The sequence below is a fragment of the Falco rusticolus genome, chromosome 7 (assembly GCF_015220075.1).
Source record: "Falco rusticolus isolate bFalRus1 chromosome 7, bFalRus1.pri, whole genome shotgun sequence".
Classification (NCBI taxonomy): Eukaryota; Metazoa; Chordata; class Aves; order Falconiformes; family Falconidae; genus Falco; species Falco rusticolus.
The window spans coordinates 780,736-808,497 of record NC_051193.1 but is presented as its reverse complement, the minus strand read 5'-3'; the positions used below and the strand labels follow the sequence as shown (position 1 = coordinate 808,497).

At 44.1% G+C, this 27,762-nt stretch overlaps 1 protein-coding gene across 1 annotated transcript in view; it reads left to right on the top strand.

Annotated features, from left to right (window-relative positions):
• Nucleotides 1–27,762, top strand: part of MYO9A (myosin IXA) — a 184,028-nt gene that overhangs the window by 132,747 nt on the left and 23,519 nt on the right. Inside the window, 15 exon segments of the mRNA XM_037395109.1 lie at nucleotides 473–668; nucleotides 4,979–5,098; nucleotides 9,696–9,771; nucleotides 14,428–14,571; nucleotides 15,269–15,308; nucleotides 16,172–16,294; nucleotides 19,862–19,942; nucleotides 20,851–20,961; nucleotides 21,999–22,121; nucleotides 22,625–22,774; nucleotides 22,987–23,297; nucleotides 24,236–25,675; nucleotides 25,677–25,739; nucleotides 25,741–25,884; nucleotides 27,471–27,552. Of these exon segments, the coding sequence (XP_037251006.1) occupies nucleotides 473–668; nucleotides 4,979–5,098; nucleotides 9,696–9,771; nucleotides 14,428–14,571; nucleotides 15,269–15,308; nucleotides 16,172–16,294; nucleotides 19,862–19,942; nucleotides 20,851–20,961; nucleotides 21,999–22,121; nucleotides 22,625–22,774; nucleotides 22,987–23,297; nucleotides 24,236–25,675; nucleotides 25,677–25,739; nucleotides 25,741–25,884; nucleotides 27,471–27,552 (3,204 nt within the window).

Genomic DNA, 27,762 nt, shown 5'->3' with positions numbered 1-27,762 from the left:
AAACTCTATGGTTTTTTCATCCTTAGCTGTTTTATGATACAAGTCACATGAACATAGGTCTCAGCATCTCACTGCTGCAGGTACTTTTTGAAGTCCCATACAAATGATTTCAAATTTGACCCTGTTTCTATTCATGCCAACTATCAGCAGAAGCAGTTCTGGTGGGCAGGTGAGCCTGTATGAGAATCAGCCCTAGGATTTACAACTGCAAATCTGTAATTGTGTTTCTGATGCAATGAATGCATGTGACAAACTTAAGCATCAGCTTTGAGATGCTTTGCAGAGCGGTGCTTTGGGATAAAACAATTGTTTTCTGGACAAAAAGAGACATCCAATATGGGGGCAGAAAAAAAAGATAGCAGCAGGATTCAGTAGTTGTGCTGTCCCAGGGACAGCATGGCAGATCTTACCCAGCGTATCTTGTAGATATTGTTTATTTTCCTTTCTGTCCTTCCTTTTTCTTCTTCTTCAGGATTTCCGTGAGAAAAACACTGATCATATGCGTCCGGACATTGTAGCTCTCCTGCGAAGCAGCAAAAATGCCTTTATCTGCGGCATGATTGGGATTGACCCCGTGGCCGTCTTCCGCTGGGCAGTCCTGCGGGCCTTTTTCAGGGCGATGGTTGCTTTTAAGGAGGCAGGAAAAAGATACGTGGAGAAGAAAACTGGTACGTGTGCTGATCTCCTAATCCTAGCACCTGATTTTCACCAGCAGTTTAGGTCTAATATATTACTACAGTACTTTAAGTAGCCTAAATTCTTAGGAGCTCTTAATCTATTTAAAAAAAAAAAAAAAATCATTAAACCAGTGTTTAGATTTTTGCTATGTAAAAGTCACATCTTAATGTGTTAAAATCCAAACATACCTTATAAGAAAATATTTTCACTTTATTGCTGCTTTAACTTTTCCTCTTTGTAGGATGCATATGTAGGAAAACCTGAGTGATTCAGAGACATAAAAATTATTCAGCAAATAAGGCAAATTATTTTTGCTAGGATTTCTTGAACTGTTAGTTACGTCCGGAAACAAAAAAAGGCAATAATTCTTCTCTATAATTTTTCATGCTGTTCACCCTTTAAGCTGCAAGGGACCGTGTCTCTTGTCTAGCAAAATTCATTGCTTTGCAGTCATCCAGAACCACCTCATGCCGAACGTGGGGGCATTAAATTAAAGGAAAGTAATGGTGCATCATCATGCTGTGGCAGGCAATGCCTGGCTGTGCTTTTAGACCATTTCTCTGCATAAAGCAATTTCCAAAAGATGGGTACAAGCTATTACTATTAATTTTTGGGCACAAGAGGGCTTGAAATTCATGATGAAATTAGAGTCTCAGCAGGGAAAATGTCAGCTGAGTTAAAATTAAGCATGGGGCTGCACCATGATGTTTTTTTAGTCTGAGAGCTGTGCATCAAGAACAGCTAGGGAGCCTGGGACAAGGAATGTAGATACGGAAACTGTACAAGCGGAAAGAATAATTTTCTTGTTCAGGGCAAATAATAGCATCCCAAGAAGAGCAGAAGGCAAAAATCAGCTTTCAGCTTATGAGGCTTTTCCTCTCGAACACTCAGGGGCAGCGTAAGAGAAAAGATATTTCTCATGAACCAGGGTCTGTCTGATAATGATAAAAATCTGTTCACAACCTTTGGGAGTAAGAACAAATTTCAAGCCCTGCTTCACTTTCTGTATCTCTGGCAATCAGTCGTGCCTGCCATGCTCACCTTCCCACTAGCTAGCTTTCTGCTTTTCATTCTTGATTTTGTGGCAATAATTTGGTTCTATCTATTTATATCTATATATATAAACATATAGGTATAAAATAGTCCAGAAGGTTTTCAGACAGTTCCAAGACTCAGTTCTTGCATTGCCTTTTCTTTCTGCAGCAAAACTAATGAATATCAGGTAATGACTGATTGTATTTCTATAGATTCTATACATTTCTATGATTTCTAAACCTTTTCTATCCTGTGATGCTGCTCTTTTATCTATCTGGTATCCTTTAGCCTGCTTTCAAATGGTTTTGTGCTTTGTAACCCCTGGGTTTTGAGAAAGGAAAAGGAAAAAAAAAAAAAAGAGGGGAAAAAAAAAATCCAGAAAGCTGGGTAAGATTGGTCTTAAGCTTCCCAGCAATCCTCAGATAATTTATAGCCTGAATTTCTTTCTACGTGCATCTTCAGCCTGAACTGGGGAAAAGTCACGAGCAAGTCACCATTACATAGGCAGAACTAGTGGGAAGAGATTACCTAAATCTAATTCCTGTATTGAAGTACGCCATATCCTTGTAGGGAAAGCTTGCTCTAGCCCTACAAGTGATGGTGGAGCTGGGGCTGCTCATGTCCAGCTGCCTCTGCCCTCACCTGTCCCCTCCTAGCGTGACTTCTGCCCAGGTAGCACTTAGCGAGGTGAGATCCGTAGCAATGTTTTCACCACGCTTTTGCTGGTGACACCTCATGCCCATCTCCTGTTCAGTTGTCCTCCAAACCGCCCCGATCCTGCCAGGGCATCACAAAGCGGATGGCTGTAGCAGAGGCAGGCCTGAGCAGAAGTCTTGGCTGGTGTCCGGCCGGTGGGGCGTGCTGGTGCAACACGGCACATCCACTGCCGGATGCTGGTGGTCCCTCCTGCTCCCCAAAATAATGCAGAAAAGCCCCAATCTGCTGCTTTGCATCTATGGCAGAAGGCATTTGTGAATTATTAAAGAATTGCTAAAATTACCCCATCTTGATAGCCAAAAGCAGGCAACCAAAGACAGCATATGCTTTAGGTTTATTTTGTTCTTTTACCAAACCTTGCTGGCTTTAATTAGCCTGATTTGAGTGCCTTACTGCCCATGGACTGTGGAGCTTTTCATGAAATTACGGTAGATTAGCTGAGAATAACTTCACACCTGTACAGTCATCCAAGTGTGCACGCTTAATATTTATGCCTAAGTTTAGAAAAGGCATGCTGCCCCGTCCTGGGTTTCTGAGGTCCTGTCTGCTGCTGCTACCATCCATCAGGCAGGTGTAATGCTGAGTAGGAAAATATCTGAAGATTTTTTTGTTTTTTATTTAATGCCCTTTGCACTCTTTTGTCTTTACCTGTCTGAAGGCATGTCCGAGTCATGCTTGCAATACCCAGTGGGGATTTTAATGAAAAATCTCCGGCTTATGTGTAAGCAGCTCTGCAAAATTTTGCTCTGCTTTCTTTTTGCATCATCCTTTTGGTTATCTTCTCTGTGCCAACCAGTACTACGGCTGCTTATGTAAGGATAATCAGCACTTTTTCCTGCTAGCTTTGGGGACTCTTTCTTTTTTTCATGCTGCTAATATCCTCGTAGTGCAGCTGTTGGTGACTGTGCAATCGTTCTTGGTAACCTGGAGGTGAAGAGCAGCAAAGCGGGCATCACCATGAAGTTTGTTGTGTACCTTTTTCTTCTGCCTGAGAGATACTTCTTACAGTGCTGCCAGCCCTCCTCGGATTAAACATGCCAGGATCTGGCGGGCTGCAATTAGCTGAAGGGTGGACTTCTTCAATAATTAGATTTTTTTATTATTATTATTATTAAGTTTATCAGGGAGGATTGAGATGGTCCAAAACAACTACATGTTTGAACTACATTTGTTAGTGAACTTTGATTAAAGGAACATTATCAAGCTTTTTAGGAAAGAAATCTGGCTGGTTGACATTTTTTTGCTATATCATTGATATTAATTCATTATACAAAAGCCCCTAATTATTTGTTAGTGAAAACTTGATGGAAGAGCTGGCGCTGTTCATATAAACCAGGCTGCGGAGACTCCCAGCTTTCTCATCTTGGTTTTGCTGGACACAAACCTAAATCCTCGCTCTGGTGAAGGGTTCGTGGTCCTGGGGCTGTGCCCTCCCTGGACGGGCTCCGCATTTGCATTCAGCCAGCAAGGATTGCTCCTTGGGTTAGTGCCCATTGCAGCTGACCTACACGGTAACCCCTTCTCGAAAATGCTCCCATTGACTTCTGCAGATTTATTCTTGATGCTGGGCACCAGAAAACCACCACTACCTCCCCCACCACGCCTCCTCCCCAAAAGAATTAAAAAAACCCCTTTGTGTTTGCCAAGGAAAAGTGACAGCACAGCAACCAAAAAATTGGTCTTTGAGGTCTCACTGAGCAGCATGAAGTGATGTTAATGGGAGGAACATGCCCCTTGACAGTTCCTCTGGCAAGTTCAGGTTGGTTCTTTCTGATGATTTAATGCATTGGTATGAAATGCTTCCTGACACAAGGTGGCTCCTCGGTGACCTCATTGCCCCTCAACGGGAGCATGACGTATCCCTTGACTTGGCCATGTAAACAATGACGGAGAGGTGCCGCCCATGGCACAGCGACCTTTTCTGTGGGACCTCCCCTCCAGCCTGTGATCAGAGCTGGGCTGTCAACAGTCCTCTTGCCCAGGCAGTGATGGTTTCTTCCAACTTTCGACCTCACAGCCATCCTGCCTAACTCCAGACTCTGTATCCTCTTCCCTTGAGGAATATGGAACCCTTGTTTAATACAGATAATTTCTGTTTTTCCTTCTAATTGCCAAAATCTGAGCAAGATGTGGCACTGGGATGCAAGATAAGAATTTGAGGTGGCCATGTCCGGGAGCATCTGCACAGTGAATTGGGTATAACACCTGGCAGAGGCACAGAAAGGATTTTTTAAAACAATTAATAAAAATAAAGATTTATCTAATCATCTTTTTTTTGCCCAGATAATCTCCAAGTGATTCTAAAGTGATGATGCTGTGGCTAATAAGGTTTATAAGTAGGGCTGGGATGTGGTCCAGCCCATCGCTCCTGTGCCATGGCACCATGTCCAGAGGACACCAAAGTTAAATTGTGTCAAGTGTGAGAAATGCGTGACCTTTGAGCTCTTGTGTCCTTCGGGCTTGTTCTTTACCCTCTCCTGATTTCTGCTTTTGTAATCTTTCTTTTCTCTCCTTTTTTTTTTTTGTTGTTTTTATTTTGCTTCCCAAGGGCATGATGATGCAGTGCCATGTGCGGTTTTGAAAAGTGTGGATAGTTTTAGCTTTCTCCATCACCCAGTTCATCAGAGGAGCTTAGAGATCCTGCAGAGGTGCAAGGAGGAGAAGTACAGTAAGGCTCCACCACCCACCCTTCCCTCTGATATGACACTCACACACCAAGAAATGGAAACCAGGTGCATTCAGTGTAGAAAGGGTAAAAGAATAAATGCCCAAGAAGCCTTGCAGGATTGAATCGTCTGCCTTATAGCAATGTTGAGCATATTGGGAAATTATTAGGCAGAGTTCGGAAAGTAAAATTAAATGCAAGCCCGTGTCTCTTGAGATATCACGTCATTTTGTTGGTGGTTTCCCTGTTTACTAACTGACGTTAAGTCAGGATGCTGATGCTGGGGTATTTTTTGTGTGTTTTATTGTTGTTATCACATGTGTGATAATAAGTTCAAAGCATTGCAGGTCTGGTAGGAATATTGCTGATATAAGGCACATGGCTGATACAGCTGGAATTTAACTTTATTCTGATTTCATTGGACTTGAAAAATAACTCTAGTTTGTGAAAATACTGTCTCTGAGGGCTTTTACTTAAAACTAAAACATTTGGCAAAGTTATTTTACAGAATGAGTCAGGATGCACTTGGTCTCCGTTTCTTCCTCCTCACTCCTCTGTCACATAATAAACTCATCCTGCATGACAACATGGACGCTCTTGCCTGCACTACTTTGTTTTATATACATATATTAAAAGAATGCATATTTGGTGCTCATATCTTTAGATATATAATTTTTCTGCCATTATTCTCTTCCTTCGTGTTGCACATTAAAACTTACAGAAATAGAGCACTGCTATATGCAGTCTGCAAGGGCAGATCCTCAGCCCAAGTAGCTAACTTAAACATTTTGCAACTTAGGTGTAAATGCAAAACACCCAGTTTTTTTCCGCAGACCTGAGCACGGTAAGTAAAGTAGTTGCATGTTAAGCCCCCACAAATACACTTTTCCTGCTAGAAACCTTATATCAGGTGTCCGTGCTTCCTGCAGCATGTAGCACTGGGGGGAAGCAGAGGTGTTTTAACTGTTAATTTAGACTTTAATGCTTAATTTAGACTGCATTACTTTTTTTATGTAAGTTCCCACCATTGCCACTATTGCTACAAGGAAATACAAAGCAGTAATGCAAACACAGCACTAGCTTTTATTGAGTGGTGGTGTGCTAAGTGACCTTGCTGATACTACTAAGAAACTATTGAAAAAGAAGGTGATTATGAGTAATTTTAATTGCAATCAATTCATCAATTTAATTGTAATTTGTAAGTTAGCTTGGCAATATAGGAAGTTTGAAGGGGGGTAGTTTGCAGTTGCTTAGGTGTGAAGAGGGAAATTCATACAACTCGAGACACTTCGTGCTTTAATATGAAACAGTGACATTGAGCTCAGTGTTGAGCTCAGCATTTTAAAACCTCACTTCTTCTAGACTAGTCGACGCAGATTGGTCTCTCTTAAGGTAAAACCAATACATGGATCTGAGAGTAACATTGCTGTAGTTTGTGAACTGGCCAAGAGCATCTGACCAGACAAACGAGTAATTCATGTTCTCCATTCGGAAATGATTCACATCTTCCCACGGGATGTGCTCCTGTGAGCTGCTTCCCCAGGCTCCATGGCTTTGGCAGGCTGAGCTGGGGTTGGAGCATGTATAATTTTTCAGTCCTGAATTCAGTAGGCTTGGAGGCCCCGCAGGCGAGGATGCTGGGGCTGAGGTTGGCCCTGGGGACTCAGCTTTTCCCAGGAGTCAGGTGAGGTTACATCGATGTCATCCCTGAGAGAGGGACCAAGTTGGTCATCTCCTTGAGATCAACTCAAGATGAGTTGTGCAATTACTTCTAGCTGTGCACACAGAGAGAAAACTAATTGATTTGCTGAATATATTGAGATTCCATTTAGGTCACTTGGTATTCATCTTGTGTAGCCAGCTGATCGCCCTTCCCTTACCATCTGAGCTGCTTCAGTGGTGTCTTTCAGTCTATCAGTTAATTGATGGTCTTCCACCAGAGCAGGGCACTGGGTTTAGACATCTCTGAGTTCAGGACCAAAGCTCTGTGGGTTGAAGTTCATGGGTAAGGAGTAGACTGGGATTATCCAAAGCTCTTCTCAATGAGGGCAAAGACCTATTAGGCATATCAGTCTGTCTTTCTGAAATGCTAGAGCTGAAGAAAAGAGAATGTGCTTGAAAAATCAGAATAATTTTATCCCTGAAGTGTAAAAAAGATCAGCTTGCATCTGAGCAGGGCAAAGGGAGTGAGTGGTTTTCACTCACACCACTGTTCCTTGCATGCAATGTATTATTTGTATAATATGTACAATTCAATAGCCTGTATTCACTGTACAGAATTCTCAAAGCCACATGTGACTCATCAGCTCAAATCTAAAACCTTTTTGCCTTTCATTTCTAAAAACCCCTACTCCGTTTTCCAGAAAAGGGGCTACATCAATATGACAACTTCCATTCAGCTGTGGCATGTATGCGTTTCTTCTTTTAAGAGCCAGGTGATGGCACAGTGTAGGGAAGTGGTGCTGCTGGCAGGTCGGCTGGGTTTGGTACAGCTCAAGCAGCCATCTAACCCTGCTTGTGACTGTAACTGTCATTGACCAGAAAGTCACTTAAGGTGCTAAGCTTGCAGAATCATGATGCGGTGTTAATGCAGCTGTTATCTGGAAGCTTGCAATAGAAATTCCCTGCTCCCAAGCAATGCAGGGTGCAGGTGCAGTAATATTTTGACACAAACTTGTCTTCCCAACTTCAGCCTGACTTGTTAGGTTAGAATGGTGGTTTGGCCTTTTTCTTTCAGGGATTTCTTTGCTGGGGCATGCGGGGAAGTGAAGGAAGACAGTTTGCTCCAGAAAGAAGAGCATGGACAAAAAAAACATCTTAGAAACACCAGTGAAAGACCATTTCTCATGGAATGCTTTATGTTAGAGAAGCCTTCTGTGCCTTAATGCAGAAAGTATCCAGGCATATATACTATATATAAAATAGATGCAGCTATATGTTAGGTGCTTTCTTAGTGTAAAAATAGCTACAAAAAATACTAATCAGCTTTCTGATTATTCCCATTTCTGCCTCCCCCTTTACAACTGGGTTTTCTGTGCTCTAAGCAAGCAATTTTTGGCACATAAGTCCCAGCCTTGAAAGAGGTAAAAGAATGCGCCTAGGCTAAGAAATGTAGCAAAAAATGGGTTAAATGGCAAAAAGAGGGATTAAAAAGGAGGTTGAACTCTAGGCATAGCTAGGCACTTGGATAGATTATTTGGTTTCCTTTCTAAAAACATCCAGAGCTGGAGATTGCAAAACCTTCTCATGCAGGGGTGATTCGGTCCTGCCTTGGAGCACAGGCAAGATCAAAGATGACCTGTGGCAGCACATTCCTGAATTTTCTTTTGCTTGGACCTCTAGGATATTTGGACACCTTTAGATACAATAATTTAACCAAGTGGAACATCAGCCTTTTCAGGCATTGCCTGCCCAGTGTTCCGGCTTCAAGACAAACTATTAAAATACCTCAACAGGTAAAGGACAGTTGCTGTCCCATTAAGGGGATATTGCCTGCTGAGGTTTGGTAGGAATTCATCTCCTTAGAACTGTCAGGCTCTGAGGAACTGGCACACCAGCAGGACAGGTGCAGACCTCTCTATTTGCTTTGCGTTCATCTTCAGAATAAAAGGGTCCTTAGGACACCATTTAGCTCAGCATCTGGGCTATGTTAAATAGGAAGATGATAAATGTGGGGAGGAGGGGTATGCTATTGCTTCTTCCTATTCTGTTACAAACTATAGTTTAGACTTCTTTCTTTGGTAAAGGAATATACTTTTTGCCCATGTTCAGGTGAGCGCTGCGATGTTTTCTGTCTCACAGAAGTGATTTCAGGACAGTTAAAAAATTGCTTAGTGGTTTTCATGTCAAATTTTACTTTATCGGGTCTTTAAATATCTGTAGTTTAGTGACTTGAAAAGTGTGTTGTTGTCTTCTGTCTTCCTAAATGCTTGGTTGCAAAACATTTCTACTTTGTGGAAGCTAGAAATGTCTGCTTCTGTAGCCATGCATGATAACTTTCTTGGCTATTTATTAAATATGAATTTTTCTAAAACTATCCCTATCAGAGGATATAGGTTCAATAGGCAATAAAGCCTCCCTGTGCAATATATACTACTTGCCACACATGTCCCTGTCCATATGTCTGCAGGAAGGGAAGAAGTGTACAAGGAATAAACTACCATTTTTCCAGGGATCCTACTTACGTTCAGGTGTTTGGCCCATGCAAGCAACTGGGGTGTCCTGTGCACAGTGGAGAGCTTAGGGACATTTTGGACATGCAGGTCACAGGTGGCTGGGCCCCCCAACACAGCAACCTCTTCCTTCACCCCATTTGCTTACTAGCTGGGGGACAGCGTGTCCCTAGCACAACATGCATGTGTGGGTGGGGAATTAGTAGGCTTGAGCAAACAGCATTACTCATAAGGATGATGACTGAAGCAGAGAGGTAGAACTTAGTAGACAATGGGTATGTCGGCATCCTTGGCACCCTTGTATGCGCAGCATATGCCATGACACGTACATGCTCCTCCTTGCTGTAGTCAGTGCTAAGCTATGGCTGTGCTAACGGCTTTTTGGCAAAGAGCCAGGCAGAAACATCTTTTTTTATGTGCTGCTTTAGGTATTACTCGGAAGAGCCCACGGACACCGCTCTCAGATCTCCAGGGAGTCAATACCATCAACGAGAGGACCCAGCGGTAAGCCTCTTGCTTTTATGTTGGCACGGCAAGGAAATCTGGGGTGGGAGAGCACTGCCTGTTGTTATCAATGATTGTATTAATGTTTCTCCCAGCTTGCTTATTGATTTTGTCTTCTCTTCATTCCTTCTCTGCTATGTGATCATATCTAAATATCTTTCCTGACTGAACAGCAGGCAGGGAAGGCAACTTCCCTGCATCAAAAGGCAGCACTTGTCATTGGTGTGGCGTATGAGGTGGTAAGAAGCTTGCAAAAAAAATTAATGAATGTGCCACTGTCAAGGAGATAAATATTTACCAAGGATTTTATTGGTGCAAAAACCCCAATGATATGTTTTGGTACAGAACTGCGTGCAAGTGGTGTGGAGGATCTGGGAGGTTGTGAGGCTTGAGATGATACCCTGTTAAATGCTTGCTTGTTTTTATGGGAAAGAAACATGCTAACTTCACAAATGCTTTTACAGTTTCTATGTACGGGTTTAGTTTTTAATCATTCCTTGAAGGTTCTGGCCATTGAAACAACTACTTAATAAGATCTTTTTGTTTGAGAGTCAGGTCTACGCTTTGAGATGCATCTGTGCCTCTTCTGCAAAAAGTATTCCAAATCCATTTCAGAATTAAATTGCTTATGAAGAAAAATATCTTCATTTTAAAAGGGATATCTGGGCACTGATCCTCCTCCTTTTCTCCAGCTACTCATGTTATCCCTCTGCAGACCCCAGAAAGTCCAATTATCCAAATACCACCTCTAAAGGGGTATGGTGCCTCTCTGCTTCCCTCTGAACAGATGTGTGTGTGTGCTGGGGAAAGATATGATCAAGCATCCTCAGTTCTTTAAAATGATTGCTTGGAGCTGCAGACACTCAGGTGTAACTTCATAGCTGCTCTGAGTTTCACAAGAAGTCTGCAACAAGTCAAGAGGAGTCTGAGACTGTCTCCTGAAACATGTCCATCAAATGCCCTGTAATGGTCCTTGCATCTCGGTGTGCTTCCCTTCCACCCAAAACAAAATATCCTCTAAATATATTATAAAACCTAATTTTTTACTGATTTTTTAATGCCAAATGGCCAAGACAGAAATCAGATAAATGTTGTTCCTTTTTTTTCTAGGGGAACAAAAGTGGCTTTTATTGTCTAGCTTTGTTTACCACATGCCCTCTTGAGTGCTATCAAGACTAGAATATCCCTCATGCCCTGCATGTCCTCCCTTTGAGAGTGGTGGTGCCACCCTGCTGAAGGAGAATTGTATAAAATTCCATAAAATTGTTGGATCAAATTAATAAATTTGTGCCAGTTCTCGAGTTTGGGCAGAAATCCAGCTTGTGCAAGCAATCTCACCTTGTCATGGGAAGGTGATGCAAACCCTGGTTGTCCTCACACATCAGTCTTTCCCACCCCTCCTTTTCTTTCCCCTAATGCTGTAGCTGCTACAGCTTTAATCTGTTGGGTTACGACGGTAGTAGGTACATTGTAACATTTGAAGGAGAGAAGGTTGATGTCTCCAAAGGTGACGTTCACTGTTTCTAGCATGTCTGGTTGCACAGGTTTCCCTAAATATGATGTAATGTGAAACTTTGTCCATGTGGAGATCTTCATGTGTAGATAAGAGAAGTTCTGCAGTTTCTCTAGCAAGCCTTCAAATTTGATGTTGCTGTATGAAGAACATCTGTGAAATGGGATGGGGCTTTTCCTGACTGTCCAGGTCCAGTTTTGGAGGCACGTCAGTGCAGGAGCTCGGGCTGCCGGCATTTTCATAGGCCAGAACATTTCAGTTATCTCAGTGAGGGGCCATTGTAAAGGCAGGGAAACTCCTTCTGTCCCAGGCACTGAGGAGGATGTAGTTCTTTACTGTGTGGTTCAGTCTGTGGTCGGCTCTTTTTATTTGGCTTAACCCAAACCAGCACAGCAGACAAGTTGCCTTAAACAGCTGGGATCAAGGGCAGCAGCTACTGTGTCTTCCTTCATCATCCTCAGCAGTTGTATCCTAACAGGGTCAGGACAGACATTTTATTCCATTTGCTGATGTATTTGCAGAAAATATACTTTTGAAGCTGTTCTAATTCCCATGTTCCTCCTGGTGTGTCCTCAGTAGCATGGTCCATGATCTTCGATTCTCTTGGACATCATCAGTGATGGGTCCCCAGATGTCATCCATGCCTCTTCTTTCTGAGAGCATAAACCGGACCTCTCGTAACATCTCTACAACCCAGCCTGCACTTTCAGAGTAGGCAGAGGATTTTGATCCCTTTCATTGTGGATGAATTTGGCCTGAAGAATCATGTCACACTTGATAAATGTCGGTATTTCAGTTAAATTGCGCTTGTTGAGCAAGAAGGGGTAAATACAGGGGTGAAGGTAACACATGTAGAAGAGAGATTTACTTTAACAGCTTTCCAACAGATAGACAGGCAGGTGATTTATGGAGCTAAATTAAACAGGAATTTGCTTTCAAAGCCATCTCATGATCATGCGGTTGCTGATAAGTCTGCGTTGTACATCCAACCCACAGGATAGCCTGGGGCTTGCTTCTAAAAGCAGATCTGAGTTATGACATCATGCAGGAAGTCACTGTGGAGGCTTTAGCAAGCCAGGCGCTCTCCTCTGATCTCAGGAGAGAGCGACGGGTGGTTTGCACATGCTGGCAGGGGCGGACCAGGCTTCAGCGGGGCGCTGGGAAGCCAGCGTGCCTTGGAAGCGGCTTCCCTGCCCGTCGAGTAATGAAAGCCATGCCATTGCTAACCCAAACCACTCGGGCTGTCGGTTTTCCTGATGGTTTATGTTCGTGAAACTGTTTTGTGTGCAGTGATGTCTAAGGGGCATGCAGGAAAGCAGGTGTTGATCAGACTGTCTTGAAACAGTTGGTTGGGCTTGGTGAGATGATTGACCCCCCAAGTACAAGAAGGGCTACGTCGATTGCTATGTGCACCATCCTAAAGTGTCCATAATAAACAGAGCTCTTGGTTTATGTCTTTTTTTCCCCTCTATTTTTTCTTCCCCAAGGCCACCTGGGAATTTCTGAGTTTTTCTATTCCTTGGTGTCTTGTTGTGAGTCCATATATCCACAGCCGGTCTCAAGCCTGGGAGTGCATTGAGGTCAGCCACGATTGATGATGGGTTGTAGATTCCAAAAGTGGCCATTGATGTTCAGTGGTACCCATCAACTGGTGATTTTTGTTTTCCTCCTGCAAATAGGAGGTTTGTGATGGATGGGACCTTAGCTGTAAAGAGACAGAAGGTGGACGGGGGAGATCACCTGGATACTAACACTTCTCGCTGGCCTTCCTTTAATTGCACAGGCTGCTTAAAAAAAGTAGGTCCTGGAGCACTCAGCTAGGGGTTTACTTTGCTGTGATTTCATCCTTTCTTTTAATAGTGGTACATGTGAAAATACTAATTTCATGGGGCTAGGAAGGAATTTGGAAAGTGCTGCAGCAAGGCAGCAAGGTAACTTATACTCCAGCATCATGTTGCTCCAAGGCTGGCTCCAGGAAAGAACAGATTTACAGGCTTTATTTTTTAATTTCCATGTGGCATTTGGTATTTGCCTTTCCTTCAAATCCAGACTTTAAGGCTAAGGGCTGCCTTGTTGCTAGACCTTAGAAGTGACCGGTGCCGGGGGCCTTTTTAAACCACCATGTCCTTCAGCATCAGAAGACTGGTGCTGCGTTGAGTCTCCTCCTATTCCTATTCCTCCTGTCTGAGGTAGCTTGGGGGGCAGGTTGCAGACCCCACATCCTTCCTTAGATCATCTTTATTTCATATGATGGTTTATACAAGGCTGACAAAGAGTTTAAAATATTAGGGGGGAAAAAAACCCCAAACAACCCACAAACAAAATTAAAAAAAAAAACCAAACCCCACCACCAAACCCGAAGTATTGCAGTTGGGTGCAGCCCAGGAGAGGCTTTGCATAATCCCAGACACCACAGGAAGGCTCCTCAACTCTGGAAATTACTTGCCCTGATGTGGAGTTTTGTTGAGTACCCATTTCCTTTCCTCCAAGAGAGGATTTTGGTTCCTCTCACCATTCCCTTCAGTCCTTCTGCAGCCAGGCGAGCATTTTGGGACACCAAAGCAGCTCTGCTCCATGGCAGAGCGGACAAAATTTGCCAAGTGATTTGTGATCAGGGCCCGGTGAGTGTTTCTGGGCCAACCCGGTGGTGCAGCTGGGGCTGGCATCCTTCATTTGCGGCAAATGATTAATCTGTCACAAATGATACTTGCTTTTTCTTTTCCTGATGAAACGAGTGCATGAATTGAGAAGACAAAGTCAGCACCAGCATCATCTGAAGTAGTGACTCTGTTAATGATGGCAAGGCTGATAGGAGGGGTCATCTTGTATTCTTCAGATCACTGAGGTATCTGTAGACCCAAGCCTTCTGTCTGGGCGAGCTGGAAGCTGTTCTCCTGCTGATAGTTCGATTCTTCTATGAATATTTGATTTTTGAAGGGTGCTTAGGTAGCCGAATGTTTCATCCGGTGTCTGGCGTCATGAGTTCATCCCATGGGAGCAAATGAATGCTGATAAGAATAAAGCGGCGACTCTCATTTTCCACTGATGCACTGATGGATTTATTATTTATTATTTTTTTTTTTTGGTCGTAGAACCAGGGGGGTTTATATCTTCCTAACACTGCGTGGTGTTTGGTGTTGCAGTGATGCCTATGCAGTTGGCTGGAATGGCCGGATGGGGATGCGGCACAGCAGGCTTGCCAGCCCAGGCACCTTCCTAGACAAAGATGGGATATTCGTCAACGCGACCAACAGCAAGCTGCTGGAGAGGGCCCATGGCATCCTCATGTCAGTACAAAAGGAGGGGATTTTGGCTTTATTCCTGGAGCTTAATGAGCAGCATGGGCAGTTAAAGGAATGTAGATAGCCAGAATATAAAAATATCAGGGTTTCCAGTAGACTTGGAGACATTTCACAGTTGGGTCAAAGCGAACCTGGTGTTTTATGCACCTGATTTACTTAACTCTTATCATTCATTTGTAATGACAGACGCAGGGAAGAGAGAGAAAGAATGAATCTGCTGGTCAAACCAGTCTCAAGATATGACAGTGATGTAATGCAGTCACATTTTTTAACATAATATCAAAGTTTCCATTACAAATTAGGTGGGGAGACAATGTTGATGATTCACACTGCAGCCTCATCAGAAGTTTCAGAGAACATCGCCAGGGTGGCTGGAGTTCACACGGGGTATGAGAAAGCAGGAGGGTGGTCAGTCATTTTGCGATGCCGCTCCCTTACTTTACCCAAATTACCGGCATCCCCATCATTTCCAGTGTAAGGATTCCCTTTAATTGGATACCTTCCTCTCAAACCTGTGCCACTACATTTGTAAAATTAGTTTGTAGCATGCAGAAGCTGCCCAGTTTCAGTGCAGGTTATAGGAAGCAGCTGCTAAAGGGGACTTGGAAGGGCTTGTTTCATAAACTCCTCCATCCTGCCATTGCACGTGTAGATTAACCTGAGCCATTTATTATCTCCCCAGGCGAAATAAGAACTTCAAAGCCAAACCCAATCTCCCAAAGGTGAGTGTGAAGCAGCATTTTTACCTGCTGGTCCAGGGGTTAAGGCTGTAGGTACAGTGGTGAGATGCTGATGGGTATGAGGAAGATCATTTGTGTCTACATCAAGACCTTTGTCAGCTCAGCTGTGTTCAAAGCTGTTTAATTTACAAAAAATGAAAGGATTTCAGCCCTGATTTGTGCTGGAAGAGTATTGTATGAGCACTTGCATCCTCCTTTCTTGGGCCTGCTATGTCTCCTTTTTAATTCCTCCTGGGAAGGAGTACATAGGTGCTGGCAAAATTTGATAATCAAATCTCTAAACTAAAATGAGCACGTAGGTTATGCAGGAGGGCTGGTACCTGATAGACAACAGGCTTGTCTGATTCAGTTTCCTTCCATCTTGGCTGCATTTACTGTATTTTACAAGATGCCAAGAGATCTGTTGTAGCTAGAATAATACTTGTTGTGGTCCTTGCTGGTGCTGTGTCTGTCAATGGTCAGAATGGAGGATCAGGAGGAGCAGCCTTTGGGTTTATGCATGCACATTGCACCCAGATTGGCACAGATAGAGTTAATCAATGTACTGCTCATTAACAGTGAATTGTTTGTCTGCAGCCTTTAGTGGGTGGGAGAGCCTAAATTTCCTGTGGTCAAGTCCTCAGAGGAGCTTGGGAGGAACATGATGTGGGGAATCTGGCTCTGGCTAAATAGAGCAGAGCTACATTTCAAGCCATCCCTCATTGTTTCCCAGTAAGATTAAGTAGGGTGGTCACCTGAGGAAGCCCTGCAGAGGATATAAAGAGGGACAGAGCAGACAGCATGGTGATAAGATCCAGTTATTCTTGTATTTATCAAGAACAAATGGAGTCTCTCTTTTTCCACAGCACATGCTGGATGTGAAGTCCCTCAAGCACCTAACCAACCTGACGCTGCACGACCGCATTACCAAATCTCTCCTTCATCTCCATAAGAAGAAAAAACCGCCCAGCATCAGTGCCCAGTTCCAGGTAATCCTTCACCTTTGATACAGAGAGGTGAATTAAAAGCAAATACCTGTTCTGGGTCCCCAGGGTGCCTAGGAGGATGCTTGTAGGCCCAGTCCTGTCCCATCCTCACCACCTTTTAGAACATGAATTCGGTTGAGGATGTGGTTTTGTTAGGCTGGGAAACATCTTGCAGGTATCTAGTGTAAATGGAGAGAAACAAGAGCAGTGGTGGGGGATGATGCGGTCAAGCAAGTGTGCATCCCTGTCCTCTGGTACCTCACTTTCCAAACTATTGCATCGTGGCACTTTCTTTGCCACATCCAGCAACCACAGAAACCCAAAATGACATTTTCCCAGTCTTTTTACTTGTATTCAGTGTCTGAAATTGAATCTGTTTTTAAGCCAGCCAGAATGTGAATTTTAATAGGGGTGGAAAGGTCAAAATATTGCTGCATTCTCTCCGGGCAGGCAGAATAATTCAAAGGAGGGATCGATAACAGCATTTGTTGTGTTGTGGGTGCTGTGCACCAGCCAGCCAGCCCTAGGAATAGCTGCAGTGAAAATAATCCTCCAATATGTGCATCAGGGCCTGGAAACTGCTAGAAGACACATGCACAGGCAGGTGGTAATATTAGAAAGCAGCTTTTCAGTTAAACATTGGTTTCTAAGCAAGTCTGGCTTGGTTTTGACTTGAAATTTTGGGTTGGTTTTTCTGGTTTTGAGATGTGGGTCATTTTTAGAAAGTCTCTGTGTAGAACTGGGTAAGATTAAGTAATTAAATGCATACAGACACACACACATATAGAAGCCTACTTAACTATAATGTGCAGAATACACATCTGTGTGTGAGTGTGTGTGTACATATATATATGTAAAGCTTAGTATAGTCTAATGGTACGCTGGTTAAAATACACTTCTGCAGAGTTTAATTCACACAGTACCACAAGAGGATGAAGCAGGGATGTCTTGGAGTGAAATGCCTTCCTGAAACCTGTTTGTCCTTCAGACAAAACCGTGAAAAGCTTCAGGGGGTGTGATTGAGATTTTTTTTATATATTTTTGCAGTGCATACAAATAAAAGAACACTCAGTGCTGTGAAGATTTCCCCCCTGCCCCTGTGCAGCAAAGCAGATCGTTCAAATACCCTTCTTAGACTTTCTGATGTTCCCCAGCAATGACTTGACAACATAGGAGCTGTGCCTACTACACAACCTTTTTTTCTTTAAAAGAATAAAAACATATTTAAGTTGAAGGCAGCTTTGGTGTGACTGCCTGTGTCTCCTCTTAGACAGATGCTGAGCATTCCAGCCCTGATTTCATTTAACACTTGTAAGAGAGAAGCATTTTCTCGAGAGAGCAGCCTGGTGCAAACCAGTGAGATCACTTTTTTTATCACGGGCAGGCTAATAAAATTGCTGTGCATGGAACTGGGTCACAGGCAGAAAATACAAATGTTTCCTATCCTGGGGTTTTGGTGGGTTGGTTGGGTTTTTTTGCTGATAAATGCTGCCTTGTGGCTAATGCCTGAACACCGGGCTTGCCATCTCCTATTGATTTTAACTATACCTATACTTACGGTAATCTATAGGTGAAATAGCTGTATTAGAGGATGCTGTAGGAGCAGTGATGGCTTTCACAGTTGAAAACTAGACTGCTGGTACCTAAACTGCAGCACGGCAATTTATAGCCTATGCTTTTATCCTGCATGCAGGATGCTGCCCTGTCTAGCACGGGGTGATGCTGAGACAATTCGTCACACCCTGAAAGACCAAATACAGGTGGTGAAAGAGCACGTGGGTGGAAAGTTTTGCAGGCAGAGAAACAAAGGAGCAGGGTACAGGGTTAATCCAGGGACCTTGCGTGTCCTTTACAGATTCCTGATGACCAGAGCTTGCGCCAGATGGCAGAGGGTGCCTGAACCATCTGCCGTGTGCAGGATGTCGCTGGCTGCTGATGAAATGGAAATACCCCCTCCTACGGGGCTGGTGATCACAGTATGGTCCAATTTCCACAATTGCCAGTGCCAGGAGTGCTTTGCTTGCCGGGCTTGCGGCAGGACTTTGGCAAAGGGGTTGCATCCCATGTGTACCCCGCTTCCCTCCCACTGGCCCAGTGTGGGTCACAGTGGGATGGTGCAGCATCATTGCTGATTAATATCTCCTCATAGGCTTTTTTTTTCTTTTTTTTTTTTAATAAAAGTGATTTCAGTCTACTTTTAATAAAACCAGGAGCGTGCCAGTGGAGGCCTTCTGCATTGCGGTGTTCCCACTGCTCCCTGGGATGGGAACGACAGGCACATTTGCATGCAGTTAATAGACACACAACGCAGCTGCACCACACATGCATGGGATCCATCCCTTATTCTTCCCAGATCCTGGATGTACATAAATTTTTCTAAACATGAAAGGCTTCCCATCAAAATGTCTTTTAAATGATCAGGAGTAGAAAAGGCTTCCTGCAAGCAGATCTGTAGGCAAAATGCTTCTTTCTAATATCACGCCATTTTATTAACATATATATTCAAAAATTTATAACTCTGCTTATAGTAAATAGGCAACAGAGTATCTTTTACACAGCTGAGTTTTAAACACTATTAAAAGCAGGAGTAATCAGCTCTGGAGTACGTTACTAATACTATGTCAGTAATGTGCTCAGCAATTGGAGATACTAAAAGTATTTATAGGGCACAGTGAAAAAAATGCAGTCAAGGAGCCTGGCCAGCCGCAGACTGACTCAGCATGCTCTCATTTTCAGTATGTTTTTATTCAAAGAGTTTGTGCTTCGTCACAGAGGAGTCAAAGATTTGCGAGGTGGAGGAATAACTCAGATTGATGTCCTGCTGGACATCAGTTGGGTTTAGCAATGATGCCAATATAAATTCATTTTTATGGGCTAGACTCCTAATGATGATGCAGAAATAAGGGGAAATATAAAATGGGAACCTGGAAAACCCTCAGTTCTCAGTGATCACAATTGTGCATTTCAGCAGAGGAATACGGCCAGGAATATGCCTGCATTAAAGTTACTCTCCTCTAAAAACAACCTATGAAGTGTTAGGGTTCACAGGCTTCAAAAATTATTGCGAATTCCAGATTGCAGATCATGGTGAATTCCAGATCTTCCCCTTGCAACGCTGTCATTAAGAAAATTCATTTTTAAAGCAGCAATAAATGCTGCGTGGACTCACTTTTGATAAGGGAAAATTTTATTTATATTTAAAAACCATCAGTGGTTATTTGGTGCAAGGTGTGACTCCTTGTCTTGGGGCTCCCACTCAGGTCTAGAAGAGGCTTGTTGCAGAGCAGGGTGTGACTTTGGGCTTCAGTGGCTGGTGTGAAAAGGTCGAACCAGGGATCTTGAAATACAACCCAGCATTATATTTCTCTCAAGCTAATTTGGTGGATGCAAAGACAAAGCCAGCCAAGTTGCTTGAGCGGAAATACTCATTTTGGGGAAAGATTTCCCGTATGCCTGGTTTACTCATCATTTATTCCAAATTTTATTTTTTCTGATTTAAGCCCTTGGATTTTCATTATTCGTTGTAGTCTATTCTCCGTTTCCCAACTGAAGATGTCTTCTCTGTTGCAGGCATCACTCAACAAGCTGATGGAGACCCTTGGCCAAGCAGAACCTTATTTTGTAAAGTGCATTCGATCCAATGCCGAAAAGGTAAATGCCGTCCTGTGGAAGTGGTCCAGATAAAAATAATCTTTGAAATATTTTGTAAATTTTTACAGGGGGGTAGAAAGAAAAGAAAGCCTCAAATCAAGTTGGATTTAGAAGATATTTGTATATGAGCAATGGGAAGCGTAGATATTATCCCTTGGGGGTTGCTCCTGATAAACTGCACTGGCTCTTCTTGTAATTGAAGAAACATGTAGATGAAAAATGTATGAGTTGAATTTGTGTGAAAAATATATTGGTTTTAATAAATGAATTTGACTCCTTTGAAGCTCCTGCCATCTGTAATAGAGATTTACAGAGCCGTGAATTCACTTGTGCTGTTACTAAGCCCTAAAGTTTCTTTAAAGTAAAAGTTTCTACAGGTAAAAGCAGATGCTTTTAGAATAAGCTACATTATTCAAACTTACTCAGTGATGCATTGTATTTCTTGAATTTGATTTTAAGCATTTGTCTCATGGGCTAAGGAGTTTAGAATACACATCAGTTGTGATGCTTTCTTGTGGGTTAATCCTTCAGAGTTTTACCCAGACATTTAAAGATGAAGCTTTATGCCTAGGAGATTATTTAGTTGTTCGCAGTCTTACCTATTAGCTGTGGCCTTGGGAGGTCTTACTCAGTTTGGGAGCTCCAGAAAAACTTCTTTATATCTTTTTATATCTAGTTAGCTGTTTGAAAGTCCATCTGATGGCTGCTTGGAAGCAAACAGGATTCAACCCTGGTGGGATTAGTACAGTTCCTGGGGACCCGTGTTCCCTCCCTCCCCTAACATCATTGCCAACGTGCGTGTCGTGCAGATGTGTTACATCTGCTGAATCCGTTCACCCATCCATGCAGTTAAGAGCTTCAGTTAAAGGAAATATTTGCTCATTGTTGACCTGTTTTTTCCCTTTCAGCTGCCCCTGCGGTTCAACGACAGCCTGGTGCTCAGACAGCTGCGGTACACAGGGATGCTGGAGACTGTTCGCATTCGCCAGTCCGGATACAGCTGCAAATACTCCTTCCAGGTTGAGTAAAACATTTTCATTCTTTCACCACCTTTAGCATTATTATCAGAGTTATCTGAATGTTGATAGCTCTATTTTTTTAACAAGGTAAAGAATTTGTAACTCACATAAGGCAGTGGATGTAATGAGCTGAAGTCTGGCATGACGCGGTCCTCTGCTGCGCCGCTGCTCATTTCTAGCAGGCTGGTCTAGGTGAAGGCTGCAAACCCCTCTGCAGATCATGTCATGGGTTTTGGACAAAAGCAGTATTTTTTTTTAACATGGGCTTCTTTTTTGCAAAAAAAAGGTATTGTTTGCCTGTGTTTTGGAATCACATGGTAATGGCATTCACCCCACTGTGTTGGTGCTGACTGCGTCCCATCAGGAGGGTGACTGGCATCCTCTAAACGGCTCAGGAGTTATCCAGCTTTTCCTGTTTTCTTCTTTTCTGTGTGTTTGCCAGGTTTCACACAAATGTCAGTCCTTTTATGCTATGTTGGTGCCAGTTTGTTCCCTGCTGGCAGCTGCTTTTGGCCAGATGTCGTGTCCTGCGCAACAGCTGTTCAGAAAAGGAAAACTGCTCCTTTTTTTTTTTTTTTTTTTTTGTGAGCATGGATCCCAACCTTACTTGGCAGATCTCTCCTCTCATCCCTCCTCCGCTCTCTTGAGTCCTCACAGCAGTAACCGATGGAGCACCTCAGAGATGCTTTGAAGATGGTAACCCCCTTGGTAACCTTTGGTAACCCCCTTCCTTAGTATCCCTTTCTGAGGATTTAAAGCATTTTTCGCTCAAGATGACCCCATCGGTTCTGCAGAACCTCTCCTCCCACACTGAAAGATGTTTGAATGTTGCTTGTTCCCTGCTTTGATGTGTTTCCCATCAGACCACAAATGGTGGACAAAACTTGGTGTTCTTCAGTCCATAAAATGCTATCTGTCCTTCTGCTCACTCCATAGATCCCATTTCATGTGGAGCAAATCCATTCTTCAGGGAAGAAAGGAACACAGTAGGACCCATCTAAGCAAATCTTGATGTTGCTGTATTTTTTCTTTCTCAGGATTTTGTGAACCATTTCCATGTCCTTCTGCCACAAGGAATCAGCCCATCTAAGCACAATATCCATGATTTCTTCCGGAAAATAAAACTTGATCCAGATAATTACCAAGTTGGAAGGACAATGGTAAATATTTATCCTCACGTCAGGCTTTAAGATACAGATATAACATTCACTTGCATTTCTGTAATGATAAATTAACATCTTTATATATGGTTTTAATTAATGAAATGATTTTTTTTCAGTTTGCCAGAAGTTAATGGCTTAAACAAAGTTTTGAATATTGCTAACACAAAATAGTAAGGAACATCATTGTTAAACCAGCCCCAGATCGAGTTGTAATGAGGCAGCCTTCAAAAAACTATGTCTGTGTGTAGACCCAGATTGATACAGTAACTATTATTTTGCCTCCCCTGAAGGGAAAGCAGAGGCTCTGTAATTCAGAGCTTGGACAGTTGCAGGGTGTAGATTAAACTGCAGAAAACTGTTAGCCACCTGGCTTTAGTAAAATCAGCTGCTGAACTTTCTTCTGGGCATCCAGGACACAGAAACCGTAAGAATTAAATCATTTGTCATGTGGGTCTTGGAAGCTTTCCGTGCTAGTGATTTTGGGGGGGGGTTTTTACCAGGTTTTCATGAAGGAGCGGGAGCGGCAGCTTCTGCAGGACCTGCTCCATCAGGAGGTACTGCGGCGTATCACACTGCTGCAGCGCTGGTTCCGCAGCATGCTCTGCAGGAGGCAGTTCCTGAGCTTAAGGCAAGCTGCAGTGATCATACAGGTAGGTGATGGTGCAAATTATAATCCACGAATCCTACAGATACAGCTGATGGGTAAAATCTGGTCCCCTCTCCGAAGAAGGAGCTTACAATCAGGATTTGAATCCTGGTGCCACAATAAGTTGGGGAGACAGCTGGAGAGGTTGCATGGAGGCAGGTGCTCTCCCATCCCCATGCAACACCCGTTAGAAGAAGCTACCTGCTGTCTTTGCAGAGATTTTGGCGTAGTTACCAGAGCCGAAAGCAAGATGAACCATCCCCGGACCCTCTAGTCCTCAGCAAAGCCGCCCTTGTTCTCCAGACCCACTGGCGTGGCTTTGTGGAGAGGCGGAGGTTCCTGCAGATGCAGTTTGCAGCCCACCTCATCCAGAGCTGCTGGCGGGAGTACGTCAAGCGGCGGCATGACGCAGCCACCAGCATCCAGGCAGCCTGGCGAGGACACCGTGCAAAGCAGTCATACACAGCCAGCAGAAGCAAAGTTGTCTGCTTGCAAGCGGTGTGCAGAGGATATTTAGCACGACAAAGGTAACGCCTTGGCCTTGGTTAAAAAAGAAAATGTTTTCTGATGATGTTTGTTGGGGAGGGAGGTGATTAATGCAAACTTGGGCACTGCTCAGACTACGGTGACTTACAGAGGATGGTGTCCCTTTGTAGGATCCCTGACCCTATCCTGACCTGCTCTGATCTTTGTTTGTCTGTGCTTTCTAACAAAGGAGTTTTAGCTGTATGTCCTACTCTTAGAATAAGCAGCACCTATTTCAGGTTGGAGCACGTAGGCAGTGGAAAGCTGAGGCCATAAATACTTCTGAGGGTTTTTTTCCCCTTGGCAGCAGCAGCAGTTTAAGTACCTATTTTTAACTCAGATTGCCTCACCGATCTGGTTGCTGCGCTGTCTCGCAGGGACAGAAGGTACTGGAGAGAGCTGCTGCAAAGGGGAGAGGGTTTCCAGCCATGTGTTGGCTTGCTGGCCGTGGGGCAGGTCTTGGTTCATTCCCCAGAGGTGCTGCCTGCAAGGTGTGGAGCACCTTGACATAAGGTGGAAGATTTGGGAGCTGCAGAGAGTTCTTTGGCACAGGGCACGAGCCCCTACTAGCTGTACCAGAGGCAGCCCGGGCAGGATGCTGAAGATGGAGAAGACAAGGGGGTACCATGGGTTAAGATTTTCTGGCTCTGTCAGCTTACAGATGAGCTAGACCAGGGATGGAGGCTGGAGCTGCTGCCATCAGCACGAGAGGACGTTTCAGGTGCGTGGGGGCAGTCCATGAATAGGAGAGATAAGAGGAGAAGGCTGAAACCGAAACATGCACTCCCATTGTCTTGCACCAGATGTGCAAAGTGGGCTGCTTGAGATGCTGACGGTGGCGAGGTGGTGGTGATGGTGATGAGGTGCCACCAGTGCAGTGAATTGAAGGGAAATGAGTGGGCACAGGGCTACAATATGCTGGTTTTCTGCTTTCTTGCAGGTTTAGAGCTTTGAAAGAGCAACAATTAAAAGAGATGCAGCTGGAGAACAGCCTGTCAGTTAGAGAAGAGGATGTACTGGAAGCAGATGATGCTTTGGAAATTCAGGGCTCCGACCCGTCTAAGTGGGAGGACGGCTCATTTGAAGAGCGAGTGAGAGCTATAGAGGAACATAAATCACTGATGGAGAATAATCGAGTAAATCACATGGACCCACTGGATACTTCTGCGAATTTATTGTACAACAGACACGAGAGAGCCAGTAGCCAGAGTGGGATGGACACCGAAGAGGAGGTCATTGTGAGAGAGAGACCCAAGTCGCTGGAGGATCTTAACCAGAAAAAAGTAGTTCGTGCAAAAAGAGAAAGCCGAAGGATGCGTGAACTGGAACAGGCAAAATTTAGCTTGGAGCTGCTCAAGGTCCGGTCCACTGGTGGGCTGTCACCTTCAGAAGAGCAGCGGTGGTCCACTGAGCTTGTATCTGAGGCACTTCATTCCCCTCAGGGAACCCCAGAGAGCGAAAGTTCTCAAGGAAGCTTTGAGATGTTAAGCTGTGAAGATACCCCAAGTAATAAACTTGTTCACTTAGTTTTAGATGAGCAAGATGTGCAGTTGTTTTCCACTGACTCTTTGCCCAGCAGTCCCCAGGCTCACCTGCATGAGAAGCCATTCTGTGCAGCAGATGTGAACAGCAATTTACCTGGTTGCAGAAGGATGCCTTCAGACTTGGAGCTCCCTGATAACCTCACTGTCAAAGAGCACATGGTCTGTGACCCCCAGAACATCATATACAAGGTGCATCCAAGAGAAACCTCCATTTCCAGCAACCTACCTACTTTCTATGTTCCACCACAAGACAACGTGAAGGTGAAGCTGATGGAGAATAACCTGAGGAACAAAGCAGTGGAAAGAGAGGAGAGGACAGTTACGTTCTCTGAGGTCAAGGACTCTGAGCCAGACCAGGGCAGAGCCTTGGGAAGGGAGGAAGAAAAGCCCTCTACCAAGAGAGAGGAACGTGGGACAGTGACTGCGACACAGGCCCATTCTCCAGACTCCGTCATCAAGAGACTGGAAAAGCTCAATGTGGAAAAGGAGGAACGACAAAAGCAGCTTCAGCTGCAAAATGAGAGGGAGATGATGGAGCAGATCCGTCAACAGAAGGAAATTCTGGAGAGACAGCGCAAAGCCTTCGAGCAGCAAGGCAGGGTGGAGGCTTTGCAGAAGGCTGAGCAGAGCAGAATGAAGGACCCCTCCCTCAAACCAACCAAAAAACCAGACAGCCGGCCTCAGTCAGTCCTCATCCTGCACCCCCAGAGCAGAGGGGAGCATGGCCCCACCACAGGTGGGACTCCAGCCTCATCAGTGGATATTAAAGGTCTCACCGTTGGGACCAGGGGAAGCTCTCCAGCCCACAGTGTCCCCAAAGACAGACCTGTCAGCATGTCCTGAGCGAAGAGAGGGGCAATCAGGATCAACACTGGAACCCCGGTGCCATTCCAGACCAGCTTGGACCCAGGGACTTCCCGGCAGCCAATTCTCAAGGGACAGAGCGCCTCCGGCAACCCCGAATGGCCAACCAGGCCACTGAGGAGAATGAGGTGCAAGCACTGTGTTCTTCACACCACCAAAAAGACAATCCCTTTGGCCTCCAGTGAGTAGAAAAAGATGGTGGGCTTTCTCCGCGGGCTTTCTCCATAGGCTTTTTGTTCTGCTAGAACTAGAGCATTTTATACAAATGGTCCGGAATGTTGTTTCTGGAGACTGTACGAAACCCCTAGCTAAATGAAGATGGGTTTCGTGATCTTCTAGCAACCAGTGGGCAGAGATCAGAGGAAAAGGAAAAAGAACTGGAAATACAGTTTCTCGGTCTATGATAGACATTATGTAAGCCAGGGGAAATAATCATGGACATTAACAGGTGAAGTGAGTTAATAGAAAGAGGGTGGACAGGGTGGACACTGCTTTTGTTTACCCTAGATGAGCAGTGATAGGAGTTATTTCTCGAGGTAAAGATGAAGAAAAATTCTTAGGATTTTGGAATGGTCAGAGTAGAAATGACTAGGTAAGGCCGAAAATTTTAGGATTTTTCTTGTTTACTGTATAGTTAACACAGCCAGCAAAGCCATTCAGACAATCTTACCATTGCAAGTTAAAAAAAAGCAACTAAGAGAGTTTGGAATGCAAACACACTTTTGACAGCATATCACTTGCATGTATAATTACATGTGTAATGGGCTTAGCAGTCATTCAGCTCCGTCACATTGCTTAAATGATGAGCTGCTCCAGCACAGGGTCTAGAGACCACAGCAAGATCTTGTGACAACATTTGATCCCACCCTACCGTGTTGCTTAAGCTGCCTGGGCTAATTATGGAGATGTTTTTGCCATTTAGCTCAAAAAGGACATAACCCCTGTCCAAATCCTGCTGCGCCCTTTCCAAGGCAAAAGCTACCGGTGAGTGTTTGCTGTTGATAATCCCAGGTACCCCCAAGTGCAGTAGTCTCGTGGTTTGTGTGGTGTTGTGATGGGAGGAGATTCCGATTTAATTTACGCAGGAACTTTAAGTCCTGACACAAGTGATAGGAAAGAGGGGCAGTCAATAAAGGAATAGCCCTTTGCCCCCCCACCCCCCACCCCCAGCAGAGCCAGCGGCATCCCTTGCACATGGGTACAGTGAGGGTTTTAATCAGAAGCGATGGCAGAAAGAGTGAGCTGAGCAAAAAGCAACTTAAGTGGGTACATTTTTTAATGCTGTGTTAGGTGGAAAGTGAGGATGCTTTCCTACTGAACCAATTCATATGAAAATCTGGAAGAGGTCCTGGAGGATTGGTCTGGAAGTAGGTATTTGAGAATAGTCTTCCCCCCAAAAAATTTCTTTCCATTTCTTTTCCTGGTTCATGCACGGAACAAGCAACAGGAAAAAAATATATTAAGATTTTCTGTATTGTACTACTTATTCTGCAACAGAACAATCACATTCAGGAACCCAGAAGTGAAAAGGTACCATCTGTAACCACCTTGATGGGTAGAGTTGGCAGGCAGAACTTTGTATCTTCTTATCCTTTGGTATTAACTCAGATCCTGAAGAATTCAAAGCAATTCCAAAACCCCATGACCTCAAACTTGCAATTTTGTTGATTGCTCAGGCTCTGCACTTGTACGCTCCTGCAAACTGGGCTGGCATGGTGGGAAGGCTTTTAGGAGAAGACGAAACATCTGTGTTCTGTTGTGTTTCAGCAGAGAAGCAAATCATCAAAGCCTTTCCAAGGGTGAGCTAGCTAAGAAGCCATTTAAGATGCCGGGGTCTGGCAGAGGAGAGGTAAGTTGTGGGTTGCTTATTTTCTCTTTTAATTGAACAGGAGGGGAAAAAAACCACCTTATTTTGCCAGTTTTCCCCAAAAAGCTTCAAAGAAGGGAACTGTAAAGCACAAGGGCTACTAGACATAGAGAAGGGGGATGTCACGGGACAGCAACCTTCACACCTTCTCTTAAAAATAGAAAGCCCCTGTAACATTAATTCATAGCAGCT